The sequence below is a fragment of the Budorcas taxicolor genome, chromosome 5 (assembly GCF_023091745.1).
Source record: "Budorcas taxicolor isolate Tak-1 chromosome 5, Takin1.1, whole genome shotgun sequence".
In the NCBI taxonomy this organism is placed as follows: Eukaryota; Metazoa; Chordata; class Mammalia; order Artiodactyla; family Bovidae; genus Budorcas; species Budorcas taxicolor.
The window spans coordinates 152,190,011-152,208,853 of NC_068914.1; the positions used below are offsets into that span (position 1 = coordinate 152,190,011).

The 18,843-nt window shown below is 52.5% G+C and overlaps 1 protein-coding gene across 1 annotated transcript in view; it reads left to right on the plus strand.

Annotated features, from left to right (window-relative positions):
* The window catches only part of CACNA1C (calcium voltage-gated channel subunit alpha1 C), a 386,005-nt gene that overhangs the window by 257,352 nt on the left and 109,810 nt on the right, over positions 1-18,843 (plus strand). Inside the window, exons 6-7 of the mRNA XM_052641427.1 lie at positions 4,018-4,176; positions 12,510-12,706. Coding sequence (XP_052497387.1) covers positions 4,018-4,176; positions 12,510-12,706 — 356 coding nt within the window. The remainder of the gene's footprint in view (positions 1-4,017; positions 4,177-12,509; positions 12,707-18,843) is intronic.

The following is an 18,843-nucleotide window of genomic DNA, read 5'->3' on the forward strand; positions in this document are numbered from 1 at the left end:
ATGAAATCCAACATCAGCAGAGACCTCTGAGTTGGGGTCTTCAGTGGTTTTTCCCCCCCACCCGCCCCTTTATGCCAGGTGACCTGGATCTGCTTCAGACACACCTGCATGTGCAGTTCGGCCCTCAGGTCTCACGGTCCTCTTTTCTGGGATTCAACTCATGGAGTTATTGCCACCCCCCTCAACCTGCCATCACCTCCAGGGCCCCCACAAACCATCTCCTCACTGGAGTGTGGCTGGATGAGAGGATCCTGACCTGATGAATCAAAACAGCCGCCCTGCCCTCAGCCACGCATCATCGTGGGCCAAGCATCACCTATAGCCAGCACCTCCAGGCCAGTGTCAACATGGTCTTGAAGGAAGACGTCGGGGCTGGTTTCCATAATCGATGGTCCCTCTCAGTCTTCTAAGGGGAACACCATGCTTTGCATATTCAGACCCTCTACATCCTCCCTTCCCCTGGAAGTCTGAAGTTGTCCTCAGCAGGGTTGCAGACAGTGGTCTGGGCCTCACGGCAGCATGCAGGGAGAAGAGGGAAGGCAGTGCGTGTGGCTCAGCTTCTTCTCCACCCTCACCTGATTGCAGCATCCAGCGAAGCTACTCCTTGGAGTCGCGTCTCCCTGGAAAGCTGGCAGCTGGGCTTCCTGGGGTGGGGGTGGGCAGGTCATCCTTCACGAGGAGGCCACCCACACGAGCCGCAAATGAGAGACTGGACTCCCAGGTTGTACGCTGTGTGCCAGATGGAGCTGTCTGCTCCACGTTCCTGCTGTCCCCGTAAGTCCACCTGTGTTTGTCAGGTCTCATGTCCTTATTTGGAGCCAAGAGCATATACTCACCATGGGCCTGGCCCTTAGTGATCTCATGTGATCGTGTCCATGGGGCCTTTAGTGGTCTCGTGTCCTCGAGGTGCTTCCAGGCTCTCTGGGTCCATGCCTCCTCAGGGACCCTGCTCATTGTCCCATCTGAGGAAAGCACTGGGGTGCAGAGATGTCGCTGAGTTTTCTAGGTTGGTTTGGGGGCAGGAGGGGCCTGTTGTGGGGATAGCTATGAGCTGGTTCCTAGGAGAAGCTGTTGAGACTTGGGTCTTGAGAGCCAGTTATGAGCGGGGGCGTGGCAAAGGAGGCTGCTGCAGAGAGGGGCGCTGAGAGAGGGGCCCTGGTGACACCAGTACACCCCATCCTGGCTGCTGCCAGCAGTGGGACGGTGGGCAGGGGCGCTATGCCTTTGCTAGACTGGCCTCAGAGGCCCCTGGAAGCAGAGCGAGGCCCCGCCTTCCCAGAAGATGTCACGAGTGTGTGCTATTGCTTCACTGATGTGGGTCTTTGACACTGAGGGGCAGGGGCCAGGGCACATGGAGGCATTGGGCACAGTCGTGCAGCCCCAGCCTAGAGTCAGGCCACCAGCACTGAGCCCTGTGCCACTCCACCAGCTGTGATGCTTAACCTCTCTGGAACTCACTCTTCTCTGTAAGATACAGTTACTGACAGTACCTACTTCCCTGGTTGTGCCAGGGGGATTGGGGTCATCTTCCTGCCCCAGCAAGTCTTCATTCCACGTCGATGAGGGCGGGGGGCTTCGGTGCCCTGGAGTCACTCTTCATCCACTGGCTGAATCCCCGCCAAGGTTCGTCCTCCATGAGCTCATCCAGTCACTGCTCGCATCCCTCTGGATGAGAGGAGGGGCGGCTGGGGCTGTGCATCAGGCAGGGAGCAGCGTCCATGGGGGGATGAACACGTGCTGACATGGGGAGGCTGCAGCTGGAGAGTGTGCTGTGGGCCGGAGTTAGGGGCCATCACATGGAGAACGTGGGTGACAGCGCATCAGAAGCCTGGACACTTTGCGCTTGTGCTTTGGAATGAGCATCCCAGCTGCAACGTGGAGACAGCGAGCTGAGTGACCATCCCAGCGGCCAGTGTCCAACATGCACCCTAAGAGGCTGAGAGTACCTCCCTCTGGGGATGGGACCACGGACGAGTTCTTTTTTCATCCCCCTTCCTTGTGTTTTCTCATTTCTCTGTAATAAGCATTTCCCATCTCCTTCATGATGAACATGGATTATTTATGTAGTAACAGTTACTTACACTTTCTAAAGTCCTGCAAAAGTGAACTGGCAAGACTCAGTACGGTTGGAGGCCCAGGTCTGATCTTGGTGCTTGGGGAGGGGGGCACCCATCACCCTGACAGGGATGGGTGGGAGCAAAGCATCGGTCAGGAATTCTACGGCCCCGAAGGTGGCCGGAAGCACAGGCGTGACTTCCTCTGGGCATCTTCACAGCCAGGCCTGCAGGCGCTGGGGGCTCGCCTGTCCATTTGCAGAGCTCCCTGTGCCAGACTCGGTGACAGCAAAGCCCCCAGAGCTTGGTGACGGCAGCAGCAGCCTGCTCGTGGCTGTCTCAGGCCACATGTGCTCAGCATCGAGCAAAGTTTCAGCGATGGAAGGGCCAGGAGAGCCCACAAGTCCCCATGTTCACAAAACTCAGCCCAACACGGAAGGCGGGTGTCAGTGTTTAAAAGCCACTTAATGAACATGTGACTGCAATTGGAGACTCAGCGCTGAAGAAAAGGAGTGGTTTCCAACAAGACCTAGAAGAAAGGAGGTGGGCCTTGGGCCCAGAGCAGAAGGATGAGCTGAGGGAGTTGTGGGAAAGCATCCAGGCTGAGGGAACAGTGCAGACGATGGTCCTGGGGCAGGAGGAAAGATGGCAGGTCTGAGTCCGAAGGAAGCACTGTTGGATCAGGAGTCCAGAGAGGGAGGGGCCTTGGAGGGCAGGAGGACCCTCCCCATCCTGTGTCCCCCTATTCTCTACCACGTTCCCCTCGTGGCACGGACAGCCTCCTCTGGCGATGCCCCCAGCAGTCATCCCGAAAGCCAGCGTGCAGCTCGGCTGTCAACTTCCTCCGAGGCTCTGCACACCTGGCCACAGTGTGTACAACCTGCTAATTAACAGGATCACTCGGATCAGAAAGCATCATGTTGTACTGGGAGGCTGCGAAGCCCTCTCATTAATTCACAGGTGAAGTCATTCTGGCTTTTCTTTTGCTTTGCTTCCTCTCCCCAGCTCGCTTAATGGCTGGGGTGAGTCCTCCCAATTAGACTTGTGAACCCCTCTCCTCCAGGTCATGAAGCCTCAGGGACCCCCTCAGGGCACAGGGAGGGAGTGCCAAGCCTTCGGGCACCAGTGCCAAGGGCAGTGGGGGCAGAGGGGTGACACCCCCAGTGCAGGAGAGGAGGAAGTTTATTCCTGGCTGGTGGATGGGTCTGAGACTAACAGTGCCCCACAGGGGGTGACTCAGAGGTGGGGGTCTTGGCGTCTGTGTGGCCCTCCACACAACCAGCCTGGACAATAGGCAGGGAGCCAGCCCTTCCCCCACTTCTGGCCTGGATGTGGAGACAGTGTCCCCCTGTTGACAGAAGGCCTCCTGGCACCTGGGGGAGGTCTGGGGGCTGGCCGGCAACCACCATTTACAAATGAACATGTGCAGCCTCTTCTTTGAATGAGGAACATTCGGGGATGATTTTATGGTTCAGCTTATAAGCAAGGGGTCCTTCTTCCTATAAGACAGCAGCATAGGCCTGAAACCCCTGGGCGCTGACAAGACCTATTGTGAAAGAAGCTTTTTACTTACTCTTTTCTCCCTGAAAGGATCAGGGGACTTCAGAACCCCTTTGTTGAGGTGACGCATGCAAACCAGAACTCCCCCTCTAACCACGCTGAAGTGCACCAAGACAACCCCACCTCCCTTGCTAGGATCGCTCTCCTCCTCCCCAGCTGAGAGGCCCTTAGAAGGACAGTGTCTGCCCGTCCTGCCATTTAGATGTGGCTCCCGGGGAGGTTTGCAGTCAGGCCCACCTGGATCCTCTCCCGCACCCCATCCAGGCGTCACCCTCACGGTGCAACATGGAGCCTCGGTTTCCTCCCCTGAAACTGGGCGTCGAGACTCTCATGGGAGGCGAGGCTGAGCAAATGGCATGAGCTTTGGGCAGTGGGGTTGATAGCATGAGCTTTGTCGTTGCAGGTCTCCAGGTGGTCCTGAATTCCATCATCAAGGCCATGGTGCCCCTGCTGCACATCGCCCTGCTCGTGCTTTTCGTCATCATCATCTACGCCATCATCGGCCTGGAGCTGTTCATGGGCAAGATGCATAAGACCTGCTACAACCAGGAGGGCATTGCCGGTAAGGGAGGTGCCGTCCTCCCCGGCCGCTGGGGAGCCCTGCCTTCTGGCATCCGCATTTCCTCTGTCAAGAGAGGCAGGGTTTTATTTCATCTCTAGGGTCTAACTTCTGTGTTTTTACTAAAATGAGTCTTTGTTAAAATAGCTAAACATGAGCGTTGTCCAGCACTGCTGTGTGTGTGTGTGTGTGTGTGTGTGTGCGCGTGTGTGTTAGTCGCTTCAGTCATGTCCAACTCTTTGAGAACCCATGGACTGAAGCCCGCCAGGCTCCTCTGTCTGTGGAATTCTCCAGGCAAGAATACTGGAGTGAATAACCATTTCCTTCTCCAAGGCATCTTCCCAACCCTGGGGTCGAACCCATGTCTCCTGCATCGCAGGCAGATTCTTTACCATTTGAGCCACCAGGGAAGCCCTGTCTGGCACTGATAAGCACTCTCTAAACAAGGTGCTAAGCCAACGCTGAATTTTTTAAGAATCAGAGCTTAGCTGGTGACTCTGTGTCCTTGCCCCGCCTCGTGTGGCTTATCATCAGCTGCACCCTCGGGAGGAAGCCCCGCCCTCAGCCGGTAGGCTCACAACCGTGCGTCCTTCTCACCTCTGGTGCGACCTGGCTCCTCTGCCTCAGTGTTTCTGCCTCCCGTCCGGGGGCCCCCAGTCCAGGTGAGGAGGACGGCCCGTGACAAAACTCCTTTCCTCCAGGAGGTGGCGCTCTCCACGTCCCTCCCATAAGCCAGGGCGTTTAACGAGCCGTGCTGCTGCTTACTGAGTTCACCCCTGGTAGGACTGGAGTTTGGGCTTGACAGACACCCCCACAGACTGCGGTCTCTAGCTCCTAACATCTCAACTGGACTTTAAAAAAAACGTTTAAATAGAAAACAACAAGGCTTTTAAACAGACAAAGTACTTTAGCACAAAAAGCTTATTTAAAACAATATACTCCGCAAAGGAGCCGTGTTCAATATATGTGGCTTTTTTCAAATAAGATCTTTCGTCTTAGTTTTTTGGCGTCTTGGAGAAGAAAGGGGAGCATCCTCTGCAGTCTTCAAGAACCCTCTGTCCCTTCGATGTCCATCACTTCTCACTCCCCTCGACCCAGGCAGTAAACTAAACCTGAGGCCCTTGCCCTGGGATGTGGAGGAAACATTCAGTGGAGGGAGTGACATTCTGAATTATTCAGAAACCAAAGCAGACCACCTGATCTGCATGGTCTGGTTCGGCCTGGACCCCTGATCTGTGTGCTCTGGTTTGACTTGAACCCCTGATCTGTGTGGTCTGGTTTGACTTAATAGATTGACTGGGTCTTTGTACCCGCGACAGTCGAAACAAAACCCCCAAACTGTGAATCTATAGTCAGAGAGTCACACAATTGTTTTAACTTTCTTGATGGTGAGTCTAAGAGGAGACCGTTTTTTCACTGTAGAGAGCATTTCATGGGTCATAATTATATAAAATAAACTGTCTTAAAAAAAAAAAGCTCTTTTAAAATGGAAGGGATTGGGTCTTGACTTTAGCTAGAATTCTGAGATTTTCAGCCTTGCTTAAAGAAATACCCAATATCACAGTGAGTAATGTTCTCCTCCTTTAATTCAAAGCCTTCTTCTTTGGGGGCTCCATCTGTAGCTGCCCTGAACTAATACATTTACATTGATTGTGCAGCTTCCTTCGGGTCATCCTAAGACCTGCCTGAGAGCGAGTGTAAGACATATAACGTTCATGACATCATATTGAAATGGTCATGACCTGTCTGACCCAGACTTCTCAGGCCGGCGTAGGGCTGTCGGGTTTAGAAGACCCCATCAACTGGGCAATGGGCCATGATTGGGCTCCCCTGAGCACCAAGGGGGCAGGAGCGTGGTGAAATTCCCATTGAGCAACCCGCTCCCATGCGGCTGTGTGAGCTGAGAGACACTCACACACACCCCCACCTCGAGGAGGCTTCTGCCCCGAACGATGGGGAGCAGCCAAGGCTGGTTTCCTGCGGGCAGCAAGATCCTGTGGGGCTACGCCAGCACCGCCTGGAAGCCTCTGACTTTGTCGTCAGGCCATCAGTGATCTCAAATGGCCAGTAAATGGTGGGTGTGTTGGCCCGGGCCGTGGGGCTCCTCTGTGCTGGATGAGATGGCTGTAGGCCTGACGAACCCTCCAGTGGATCCTCTGTTCTCAGGGAACGGCAGGACTGGCCTGGCCGGGTGGATGGCCAGTCTGGGAACATACTGCTGTCCACTCTAACAAGGAGGGACACATACAGGAACCCGGACACACTCAGCACAGCCAGAGGGTGGAGGGCCCAAGCCTGCAACCTTTGACCCCAGTCCCCCTTTGCTTTGGAGACGTTGACATCACCTTTGGAATGGGTGTCTTTTTTTAATTTTAGACTTTGTGTTGAATTCCTGAATTTTTGTGCAAATTGAGATTATGCTAAAGTGGCTGAGTGTCCTTATCTTGGTTTTCTTTTTTTTTTAAGTATTTATTTATTTATTTAAAGTATTTATTTATTCGACTGAGCCAGGTCTTAGTTGCAGCATGTGGGATCTAGTTCCCTGGCCAGGGAATGAACCTGGGCCCCCTGCTTGGGAACTAAGAGTCTTAGCCAGTGGACCACCAGGGAAACCCCTGTCTTGGTTTTCTTAAGGGATTTTACATCCAGTGGTTTCTTTACACTTGAGACGGCTTTGTGAGCGTGTACACGTGAGGAAACCTTGGGTGTCGAATCCATACCAGAAAGCTCTGGGCTGCTGGTGGACTGCTGTTCCGACCCTGGGCTGCCCCTTCCAGTCCCTGAAGATGCAGCCTTTGGAGACACACATTCCCCGATTCTGGAGGCATCTGCAAGGCGCCTTCCTTGTTCCTCAACAGACACATCACCATATGTCCATCCTTTTTGTCTCTGGTTCTCCCATCTGTTTGGTGGCGCTCGAGCCAGGTCACCCTGAATCGCTCTCCCAAGCGGAATAATTACCCCTGAGACTGGAAGAGAGCTGGTTGGCCGAAATCCAGACATGAAATCACTTTCTCTCTATTCACTCCTCAGATTGGGGGCCTCAGAAAGTAACTGGTTTTGCCTTTGGTCATTTCTCCCTGGAGCCCCTTGCTGATGTTCTCCCAGAGTCCCTGCTCCTGCTGGTGTTAACCACACTTCCAAAATCTCTCTCATCTTCACCTCTGTTCTTCTGCCACAGACTTAATTTGGGATTTTCCAGAATGACCCCTCCTCTCTCACCTCTGCTTTGAAACGGGGAGCCCGCATGGCTTCAGCTCTTTCTCCAACCTCACACTCCCACCTTCCTCTCTGGGAATTCATGGCTCTACAGAAAACCCAACATATCTTCAGGTTTAGACTAATTTCCCCTCACCCTCGAGGGCACGTTGCCAGGACCTGCTGATTTGTGTGTGTTCACATTTTCCAAGTGTTCCCTTTAGTGCTTTTTATAGACACCTATTTTTACCAGATTGTTATTGCTCCTTAATTGTTCTTGAATCTTTTTTTTATCATTGTTCAAGACCGACTCAGGATAGCAGAGAGGCGCTTGATCCTGCAGACCAACTTTCTGATTTATTTATTAATCATTTATTAATGAGATTGGTCCTCTCTCATTTATTAATGAGATGGCATCCCCTGGACACTGTTTTCTTTCTTAATGAGATTGCGTCCCCTGGACGCTGTTTTCTTTCCAGCATCCATTTATAAAGCCCCGAGATCCGTGCTCCTCCCTTGAGGACACTCAGAACCCACTCTAGCAGCCTTCACCTTTTCCTCATTTCAGTTCTGAGGAATTGACATGCAAGGAAAGCTATCAGATCAGGGGTGCCGGTGCAAAGATTAGCAGCGTCTTTACTGCACTAGCGAGCAGGACCCGAGAAAAAGAAACCCAAGTTTCCGTCCATGTTGTTCACCTTCTCTTTCGTCTCATCTTTCATCTTCCCAGCACTTTTGTCACAATGACTAAACACATCATCCCAAAAGCCATCACTAGACCAGTGGACCCAATAAAATTTACGATCTGTTTGGTTCCTTGGTTTCCAGTCCACTTACTCTCAATTTCTAGGTGCTTATCATCCACTTTCTTATGTATTCCTTAGGTCTGAGGCTCACTTTTCAGGTTCCACCCTCTTACAGCCTCCCATTACTTAACCTCACATCCAAATTTGCAAAGACTTCAAAAGTTCAGAAGTCACCAAAAACAGACCGAAATTCCTTTCCATGAAGGGGGTCTCCTGGGGGCCAGACCCCAGGGTAGGAAATGGTGCAGACTGTCGTCCCCCATATGATTCGGGGATCAGGGATCCCCTGGGTCGTTGCACACACACCTGACCTAGAGCACCAGGCCTGGAACACGCCAGGAAGCTGCTCTGCTTACAGCAGCCCCAACCTGTGGAAGCCGGCCAGCCAGCTGTCCATCAGCGGGTGAGCAGATAAACCCACAGTGACCTGTATGTCCGTGGAAAGAAACAGACCATGAAACATGATGCCTCGTGAAAAAATATGGACCCCAAAGCCACCTAGTGTGATTCCATCCCCATGAAATTGCAAGGCAGGCAGATCCGTAGACAGACGGCAGGTGTGACTGCCGGGGGCTGACTGCAGATGGGGCTCAGAAATTTGGGGTGGTGGGAGCATTTCCAAATGGGTTGTGGTAATGGCTGGATGGCTCTATAAATTTACTAAAAATAACTGAGCTGTCCATGCTCACTGATGACTTGTCCGGCATGTAAATTATGTTTCGATGAAGCTGTTGAAAAGAGAGAGAAAGGCAAAAAGCCAAGACAACACAGACCAGCGTGTGTCTCCAACCGCACAGCTCAATTCACACCCCAAAGGGTCACCCTCAGTGAAGACTTAGGATTAGTATTCCTCTGCTGTCATCCTCTGGGGAGTGAAAAGCTGTAATCTGAAGCCACAGACTGAGAAGCAGCCCAGAAGCCAGCAGCCTTGACATCGAAGTGCTTGCCCCCGATTACTTGGATCTGCCAGAAACCAGAGAGGACCCTGGTGGCCTGGAGTCTCCGAATGAAGGACGACAAGCAAACTTTCTCTCTGGGGGCACATCCTCACTGCCATTTGAGTTGTTTGCTAGAACGAAGGTCAGTTCTGTCTATCCCTGTTTCTTTCTACAAGCCCAAGACAATGCCCTTAATTTCTCAGAGTTCTGCAAATTCTACGCCGTTACCTCTTGCAACTGGGACCAAGACTCTCAGTATTTTACCAAAATGGAAATTCTCAGCTCAGCCAAGTCTAGTTCAATCCACCAATGACCTCTGCATGAAAAGTAGCCTAACTCACTGATTTCCCAGCACCTCTTCCTAGAGCATGGAATTAGCCTGAGCACAGCCTGCGGCCATGGGAGATGTTAAGCTCTTTCCTGGAAACGCCAAGAGGGCTCCATACCGGGGAGATTCTTCCCATCCCCCATAGGCACTCTGTCCTGAGTGGAGGTCCAGATGGTTTTTCTCTCCTGAAGACGCTGGAGAAAAGGGCAGGAGGCAAGGTTCCACGTGACACAACCACGCAAAATACTGCAGTGGCGTTGTTCCCTGGGGCTGATATAATGTTCTGTAGGGGGTACTTTTCACCATCAGAATTTGTTCTCCATCCTTCATCAAGAAGGCGTCCTCTGCTGTAGAGTGACGTGCATCCCTGGTGAAGCATCATGTTACATGCTGCATGGACCTGTGGGGAGTCAGGAAGTGTCACTGGGCAGGATCTCTGGCCAGTTACATGAAAGAACCTTCCCATTAACAATACTGAGGGATCCTGAGAAAACTATAATTGAAAAAGACACATGTACCCCAAAGTTCATTGCTGCACTGTTTGCAATAGCTAGATCATGGAAGAAACCTAGATGTCCATCGATTGATGAGTAGATAAAGAAGCTGTGGTACGTATGTACAATGGAATATTACTCAACCATAAAATGGAATGCATTTGAGTCAGTTCTAATCAGGTGGAAGAACCTCGAGCTTATTATACAGAGTGAAGTAAGTCAGAAAGAGGAAGACTAATATCATATATTAACATATATCTATATGGGATCTATAAAGATGGTACTGATGAACCTATTTGCAGGGCAGCGGTGGAAATGCCGACATAGAGACGGACTTGTGGATACAGGGGAGGAAGGAGAGGGCAGGACAAATGGAGAGAGTAGCACGTAAACATAGACACTAGCGTATATAACATAGATGGCCTGTGGGAATTTGCTGTGTGGCACGGGGAGCTCAAACTGGGGCTCTATGACAACTTAGAGTGGTGGTATGGGGTGGCAGGTGGGAGGGAGGTTCAAGAGGGAGAGGACATATGTATGCCTATGGATAATTCATGTTGATATATGGCCGAAAACAATGCAATATTTTAAAGCAATTACCCTTCAATTAAAAATGAATAAACTTTTTAAAAACGTACTGGGCAGATGGGATGAATTGGGAAATTGGGAATGATTGACATGTACACTATTAATACTATGTATATAATAGATAACTAATGAGAATGTCATGCTCTGTGGTGGTGTATATGGGAAGGAATCCCAAAAAGGGGATACATGTATACCTATGGCTGATTCACTTTGCTGTACAGCAGAAATTAACACAGCAGTGTGAAGCAACTATCAGTTCAGTTCAGTCGCTCAGTCGTGTCCGACTCTTTGTGACCCCATGAATCGCAGCACACCAGGCCTCTCTGTCCATCACCAACTCCCGGAGTTCACTCAGACTCACGTCCATCAAGTCGGTGATGCCATCTAGCCATCTCATCCTCTGTCGTCCCCTTCTCCTTCTGCCCCCAATCCCTCCCAGCATCAGGGTCTTTTCCAATGAGTCAACTCTTCATATGAGGTGGCCAAAGTATAGGAGTTTCAGCTTTAGCATCATTCCTTCCAAAGAAATCCCAGGGCTGATCTCCTTTAGAATGGAATAGTTGGATCTCCTTGCAGGCCAAGGGACTCTCAAGAGTCTTCTCCAACACCACAGTTCAAAAGCATCCATTCTTCGGCGTTCAGTTTTCTTCACAGTCCAACTCTCACATCCATACATGACCACAGGAAAAACCATAGCCTTGACTAGACAGACCTTAGTCGGCAAAGTAATGTCTCTGCTTTTGAATATGCTATCTAGGTTAGTCATAACTTTGCTTCCAAGGAAGCGTCTTTTAATTTCATGGCTGCAGTCACCATCTGCAGTGATTTTGGAGCCCAAAAAAATAAAGTCTGACACTGTTTCCCCATCTATTTCCCATGAAGTGATGGGACCAGATGCCATAATCTTCGTTTCCTGAATGTTGAGCTTTAAGCCAACTTTTTCACTCTCCTCTTTCACTTTCATCAAGAGGCTTTTTAGTTCCTCTTCACTTTTTCTGCCATAAGGGTGGTGTCATCTGCGTATCTGAGGTTATTGATGTTTCTCCTGGCAATCTTGATTCCAGCTTGTGCTTCTTCCAGCCCAGCGTTTCTCATGATGTATTCTGCATATAAGTTAAATAAGCAGGTTGACAATATACAGCCTTGATGTACTCCTTTTCCTATTTGGAACCAGTCTGTTGTTTCATGTCCAGTTCTAACTGTTGCTTCCTGACCTGCATACAAATTTCTCAAGAGGCAGGTCAGGTGGTCTGGTATTCCCATCTCTTTCAGAATTTTCCACAGTTTATTGTGATCCACACAGTCAAAGGCTTTGGCATAGTCAATAAAGCAGAAATAGATGTTTTTCTGGAACTCTCTTGCTTTTTTGATGATCCAGCGGACGTTGGCAATTTGATCTCTGGTTCCTCTGCCTTTTCTAAAACCAGCTTGAACATCTGGAAGTTTACAGTTCACTCTAATAAAAATTGTTGGGTTGGCCAAAAATTTCCATAATATCCTACGGAAAAACCTGAGCGAACTTTCTGGCCTACCCAATAATTTTTTTAAAAAACCCACAATGCCCTCACTCTAAACTCTGGCATTCCCACAGAAAGGTCTGCAGATACTTGAGCACCAAAAACAGAAGTCAAGGCCTCCCCTCTGCATTCCAGGATGTTTTTGCTCAGAGTGGTTGCCTCATAGTCATATCTTTCTTGGCCATTTGACGGGCAGCCTCTCCCCTGTCTTTGAAGTCAGTCCAGGTTAAATACAGTTCTGCAACACTCAGCTGAAAGCACTGACCTTCTGAACTGACGGCAGCCTGAATGAACATGCAGTGCTGTGTGTGTTCGCTTGTGTTCGGGGCGTTGGTGTGACTGTGCTCTGTGCTGCCGCTGCTGGGTCCTTTGCCACCCCAGCCACTGCTTTACTAACTTCTCTCTTCTCTCTCTGCCCATCCCTCTCCCCCACCCCGCCTCCTTATCTCTCCCCCTGGTCACTTGAGATGTTCCAGCAGAAGACGACCCCTCGCCCTGTGCCCTGGAGACGGGCCACGGGCGGCAATGCCAGAACGGCACAGTGTGCAAACCGGGCTGGGACGGGCCCAAGCACGGCATCACCAATTTCGACAACTTCGCCTTCGCCATGCTGACTGTGTTCCAGTGCATCACCATGGAGGGCTGGACCGACGTCCTCTACTGGGTACGTGCCGGGACGGGCGGGGCGGGGAGCATTCGCCTTCCAGGGACGTGCAGTCACACGCACACCGGGAGGAGTGAGGACCTTGATTTCTTCCAGGTCTTGCCTGAGAAGCAAAGCCCATGAGCCTCACTCTGCTCACCAGCCCAAGAAAAGTGTCACCTCTCATTTGTCCTCCACAGTGGGAAGCGCTGGCACGCAGCCCAGCAGGGCTACGGCCAGCCCAACACAAGGGCCCTCTTGTGGGGCTTCTCCCGCCCCGTGCATGTCCTGCCCATGTCCCCAAGGTAGCGGGAGGGCACACGTTCAATTTCTAGGGCTAAAGAGAAAACTCAGGCTTGGCCTCCAAAGAGGAAAGCACTTTTATTGAATTGTGCAGCATCGCAGCCTTCTATTGTGTTTTACCTCACATGTTGATCTTCCCTCATTATATCAGCTAGTCCATCAGACAAACGCATAGCCAGCCTCCACTCCTGACAGAACGCTCTGCTGGTTATGTGATGCGTATTCAGAAATGTCACTTCTCAAGTGCCAACCAATCAGCAGTAAATCTCCTTTTACCTTAAAGATGCCCTTTTATTAGCCAGCAGCCAACACGACTTTGCCAGCATCCGAGCTGTCGAGGGGCAGGTTTTCACGCACCTTGCCCCACAGGCAAACACACCACATTTGATCTGTCTTCATTCTGGCAGTCAAGTCCATTATTTGTAAAAACTCCAGAAAATGTCATTCTTAGTAGGATCTCTTACTTCCACGTGAGAACTGACTTGCCAGAGCCTAGCGCTGCACTCCAGCATTTGGGCGGAAAATGCTTGTTGTCGGGCTTGAGAATACCATCGAGCCCAGTTTTGCAAATAATCAAGTGGATTTGGCTGCCCAGAAAACAGTCTAAGAGGCTGTTCAGGGAGGGAGGGATGCCAGGCTGGGAAGGACCAGAGCCAGGAGAGGTGTCCACTCCCGCCCCCGACCAGGAGGAGGAGTTCTGGAACCTCTCAGAGATGCTCTGCACCTTGTGGGCATTGTGACTGCTAAACTGTTTTCAACAATTCAGAAGCCCTTTTCTCCCAGTTTCTGGGGGCAGGCTGAGACCCTGCACTGCCGTGAAATGTGAGCCTCTCTTCATAGAACCAGTTTAAACTTGCCCATGTGCCTTGAACCCCACCAATGATATTCAGTGTTCCCTGCTTGATAGGGGGTGCCTGGAGTCCTCAGAATTCAGACACAATTACATCCAACTCAGGGCAGGGAAACCAGCTAGACTTCATTGAACAACGGTGGTGCTGCGGGAGCCCGGTAGAGCGGTCATGCAGCTTCACTCTCAGAAAAGACTCAGGTCTAATCACCTCTCCCTCCAACTGAGATGAACATTGGCACACATCTCCCAAGCTCATACTCAGTAAGAACTTGGCTTTGAATAATTTGTGAGACAAAGGGAGATGAGCTTACTCTATCCGGGCAAGTTTAATTTCTTTTAGCAAAGCAGATAGAATTCAGAAGTGGCCCTAAGGAGTCCTTCTACCTTGGGTGGGTCCCTCTGGCCAGCCAAAGACAGAGACGTCCTCTGCCAACGGGCATCACAGGACACGTGGTCGTGTGGGACTGGGCTCGGGGGCCTCACCATACGAGCTCCAAACCCAGGCCCTATGTTGCCATGGAAACACCTCCCATGGCATCAAATTGAGGGCAGGACGGCAGTGGGTGGGTGGGTGGGGGTGGGGGAATAGGTATAATTTACTTTGCTGATGGCCTGATGTATTTTTGTGATCCTCCTTCATCCCTCCCTCCCGCTTCCCACCGCCCCAGCCAGATGTGGTCCAAGGAGGTTCTGTCACAGTGACAGCCAGGGTGGGGGTTGAGAGGAGCTCGCCCGGCAACCAGCAATTTTCAACAGCTGTGTTGTGCCTTCCCCCTCTCCCCCCTCCAGTGGGGGCAGGTGGTGATGAGCGTGGGCAGGGTATGGCAGTGTCAGAGGTGGGGACAGTCCCCAGCCCCTGGGACAGCCTTCCCCTGACCTTCCCAGCACCTTCCTAAGTGACTGAGCTATGTGTGCATGTGTGTGTGTGTGCGGGCACACGTGTGCATGTGCGCGCGCGCACGCACACACACACACACCCCGCTGAAGGCGAAAGGGAAGCTCCTGGTGGGTATTTTGAGGGAGGCCCCTCCTAGCCCGGAGCGCCTGCCTGCTCATTCTCTGCTTCTGTACCCTCTCTGGTCGCTCCTCCTTCCTCTCCTCAGGCTCCTTCTCCAAAACCCCAGACTCTCACACCCCTCTTTGCTTTCCTATAGAATATGGAGCCCTCTAAGCAGGGAGGGGCCTGCTCCCCCACCCAGTGCAGCCTGGGGACAGACGCCGAGGGTCAGCCGGGGGACAGACGCTGAGGGTCCAGCCAGGTGACAGACTCCAAGGGTCCAGCTGGGGGACAGACGCCGAGGACCAGCCAGGGGACAGACACTGAGGGCCCAGCCCCAGCCCCTGCAGGAGGTCCCAGAGGTCCCCATGCCCTGTGTCTGTGCAGGGCAGGGCACAGGGCATCTGCAGGGAGGCATGAGTGTCCCCTGATCCCCAAGCAGGGCTCCGAGCAGGATTTTGGGCACCTTGCACTTGAGGACTCTCAGTGCCTCAGCAACTATCCATGAAGGGGACTCTGTTGACCTCTGCCCATGAGGCCCTCTGCCCGGGCCCCCAGACTCTTGCTTCCTGTGTGACACAGGAGAGCCATCCGGCCTGTGTCCTGGCCTCACCTCCTCCACCAGCACTCATTCCCCCCTCACTTCCTGACACCTCCTGTTTTCCCCAGTTGGTTTCTCCCTGACCAATTCTTCTGCTGATTTTTAAGAATTAGAGATTCAGCTTAAAACTAAAATTAAAAGGACTCCCTCATGAGAAATCACAAAAAGGAAAGATGTGTTTTTGGGAGCTTCTGCCTCAGTTTGGCTCCAGCAGGAATGAAAGCGTAAGGTTTTAACTTGTCACAAGTCAGTTGTCAGCTCCACACTCACACATGTGGACATGCTGGGAGGACATTCCTCATACACATGCATGCACACACATTCATGCACACACATACACACATATGCGTGCATGTGCGTGCATACACACGCACACTTATATGCACACACATGCACACACATATACCCATAGATATGCACTCATGCATGCATACACATACGCACACGCCTATATATACATACGCACGCAGTGCACATGCACACACATACATGTACACACCATGGCCTCTGATCTCTGGCCTCGGTGCTGCTGAAATATCCCTGGTTTATGAGGAAGGTCTTTTCCCTCCAAGCAGGTGGAATTGGGTGTTTGACCCTATTCTCTCCTGTTCCATCTCCACCTCTTCTCACTGCCTTAAAGGTGTCCAGCGAGCAGAGCTGGGGAGCTGAGCTCTAGCAATGACCAGAGAGCTGCTCAGGGTGAAAAGTGGAGAAGAATCTTCATCACCCAGAGACAGCACCTGGCTCTAACAGGGATCAGGTAGAGAAGGTGTCAGGGTCCCGGGTACCCTCAGCCCTGAACCCTGAGTCTGCCCTAGGTAGGGCATTATTGCTCAGCACCCACGCAGCTTTAAACAGAGAATCTGTTACCTAAACAATAAACTCCTGGTTTATAAACGTATTAACAAGGGGAATTCTCATCTCTCAAAGCTATAATTTGTTTACTTACTAGGTTTTGTTTTATTCATTTCACTGGCATTAGGCAAGTTCTTATTACTCAGTAATTCAATTGAACACACATTTAGTGAGCATTTACAGGGCCCCCAGGCCTGCGCTCGAGGAGTTTGGGTCTAATCAGAGAGACGTGGACACAGAGAAATGTGGCTCCCACGCAGGACCCAGCGAGAGCAGGGAGGGCTTCCTGGAGGAGGCGGGGTTTCACTGGCCAGTCAGTTTCACTGAGTGGGGAGCAAGAGAGAAGGAAAAGCCAGCTTTTTGCCAGTTTAGAGACTGGACAGAACTGTGCTCTGGGCTCCTCACACATCCAAGAACCAGCCCGGCCCCCTGTGGTCTCACCAAGTACCAGAGGCCCACCTGGGACAGCAAGGTCCGCAGGCCTCCACTCCATGCCCCACTCAGTGTGGGGCTCCGGCTGAGTCCCGGAGAAGCTGGTTTTGTCAGTCTCTGGGAGAGGTGGGCCTGCGGCAGATCCCACCCCTTCTGGGCCTTCCTGGTGCCTGAGCAGGCATAGAGGGGCAGGAGGGGTCAGGTGAGATGGTCCTTCGACTTGCTGCTCCCCCAGTGCCCTGTGGGTGGGACCCGTGTCCCACAGACGAGGTGGCACAGGCCAGGGCTTCATCTAGCCACCACCCTGGCACTGGCTTTCAGGCAGAGCTGCCCGCCTTCTGATAACACCCCTGCAATGCACTGTGATTTTAAAGGCTGCACCTCCTGCCTGTGACGGCAGGTGACAGCCTCCCATGCCCCCCAAACTGCCCAGCCCTTGGGGACCACAGGGCCTTGGATAGGGTACCAGACCTGAAAGGTACCCTGGAGTCAGCTGGGGTGGAGAGAGGCCCCCAGAAGTCGGGGCTGGAGTCAACAGTCCTCTGTTTTCTTCCTGGGGAAACATGATGCTGGATTTGAAGGTTCGAGGTGTGGTTCCCTCCAGGAATTAGATGTGGGAGGAGAGGAGGCGTGTGTTTCAGCAAAGCCTGGTTACTGGTGAGGTCCCGGCTGAGGGGCTGCAGGTGTTGGACCCAGGGGGGCCTCTCTGCACGCCCGCCCGACAGGGGCTCAGGGAACGGCTGGCTTCAGTGTCTGAGCAGACCTGTCCTTTTTCACCTCTAAGTAAGGGTGTCAGCAATCTGGGTCATTCTTTAAAATACGACTTTATTTATTCTTCTCTCCTGAATAGCTCCACATGGGCTGACTGAAGCCATCCGTCTCCTGCTCCCGCACTGCCCTACTTCAGGGCTGCCCGCACGTGCGTTGGCACCCAGGCCACCCCAGAGCAGGGAGCCCAGAGCTAAGGTGGGGGTGCGAGAGGGTGCAGAGAGTCACAGCCTCTGTCCTGTCATTGCTTTGAAGGCTGGGCTGTGGACCAGCCGGTCTCAAGCCTAAGACACATCAGATGCACTCGGGGCTCATGAGAACCTGGGACATCAGGCACCCCCAGTGTGGGTGTAGGGCCAAGGGGTGAGGTTCCAAACTAGTCCCCAGGTCCCCAGGGAGGGTGACACTGCTGGCCCTGGGGCCTCACCTGGAAAACCACAGATGCGGGTCATTCAGGAAGCCTGTGCCCTGAGGGATTTTGGAAAGCCAGGGGTGTGGACCTCCCACGGGGTCACCGTTGGCCCATGTTTGCCAGAGCTGTTCCATGAGCACCAACCCCGAACCACCATCCTCCCGGCCCGTGGCCTCTGAAGTCAATGACACAGCGTGGTCATCAGCACTCATCCATCCAGGCCCCTGGGTCACTCCCTAAGGAAGGCGTCTCCCCATGTGACCCCAAAGCCTCCACCCCTGCTTGTCTGCGAGAGCTGAGGCCAGGGTGCCGGCCACAGTGACCACATAAACCCAAGTGAGCAGAAACCATCTCTTAGGGAAGAAAGCACTTTGGAGGTGACCTAGCTTCTTAGACGAGTGAATAGAAAATATTGGAGGGAAATTCTGTTCCCCCGAAAATAAAAGGGCAGAGACAGCCGGGCAAGATCCCCACCCACCCCGAGGCAGAGCCGCCAAGGTCCTTCCCGCTCAGGTCAAGGTCACAGGGTGTTAGAATCAAGGTGGCGCTGGGCGACAGTGGTTTCCCCCAATCTCTGCTCCTCCCTCCCAGCCTCTGCTTCTCCCTCCTGGCTTCCCTGCCTCCTCGCTGTGAACTCACTCCTGCTTCTCTCTCTCCTCACTATCCTTGGTCTTTCCAGATGCAGGATGCTATGGGCTACGAGTTACCCTGGGTGTATTTTGTCAGTCTGGTCATCTTCGGATCCTTCTTCGTTCTAAATCTGGTTCTTGGTGTGTTGAGCGGGTAAGCTGAGTGTTTCTGTGTCCACGTCACGACGCAGCTGAGCAAGGCCCCAGGCCCCGTGTGCCCGTCACCAGGCCCAGGAGAACAGAAACTGTCTCGCTTCAGCCACACATGCGGACTGCTGGCTGGGCAGGCCGCTTGGCCTCTGGTGACCTGG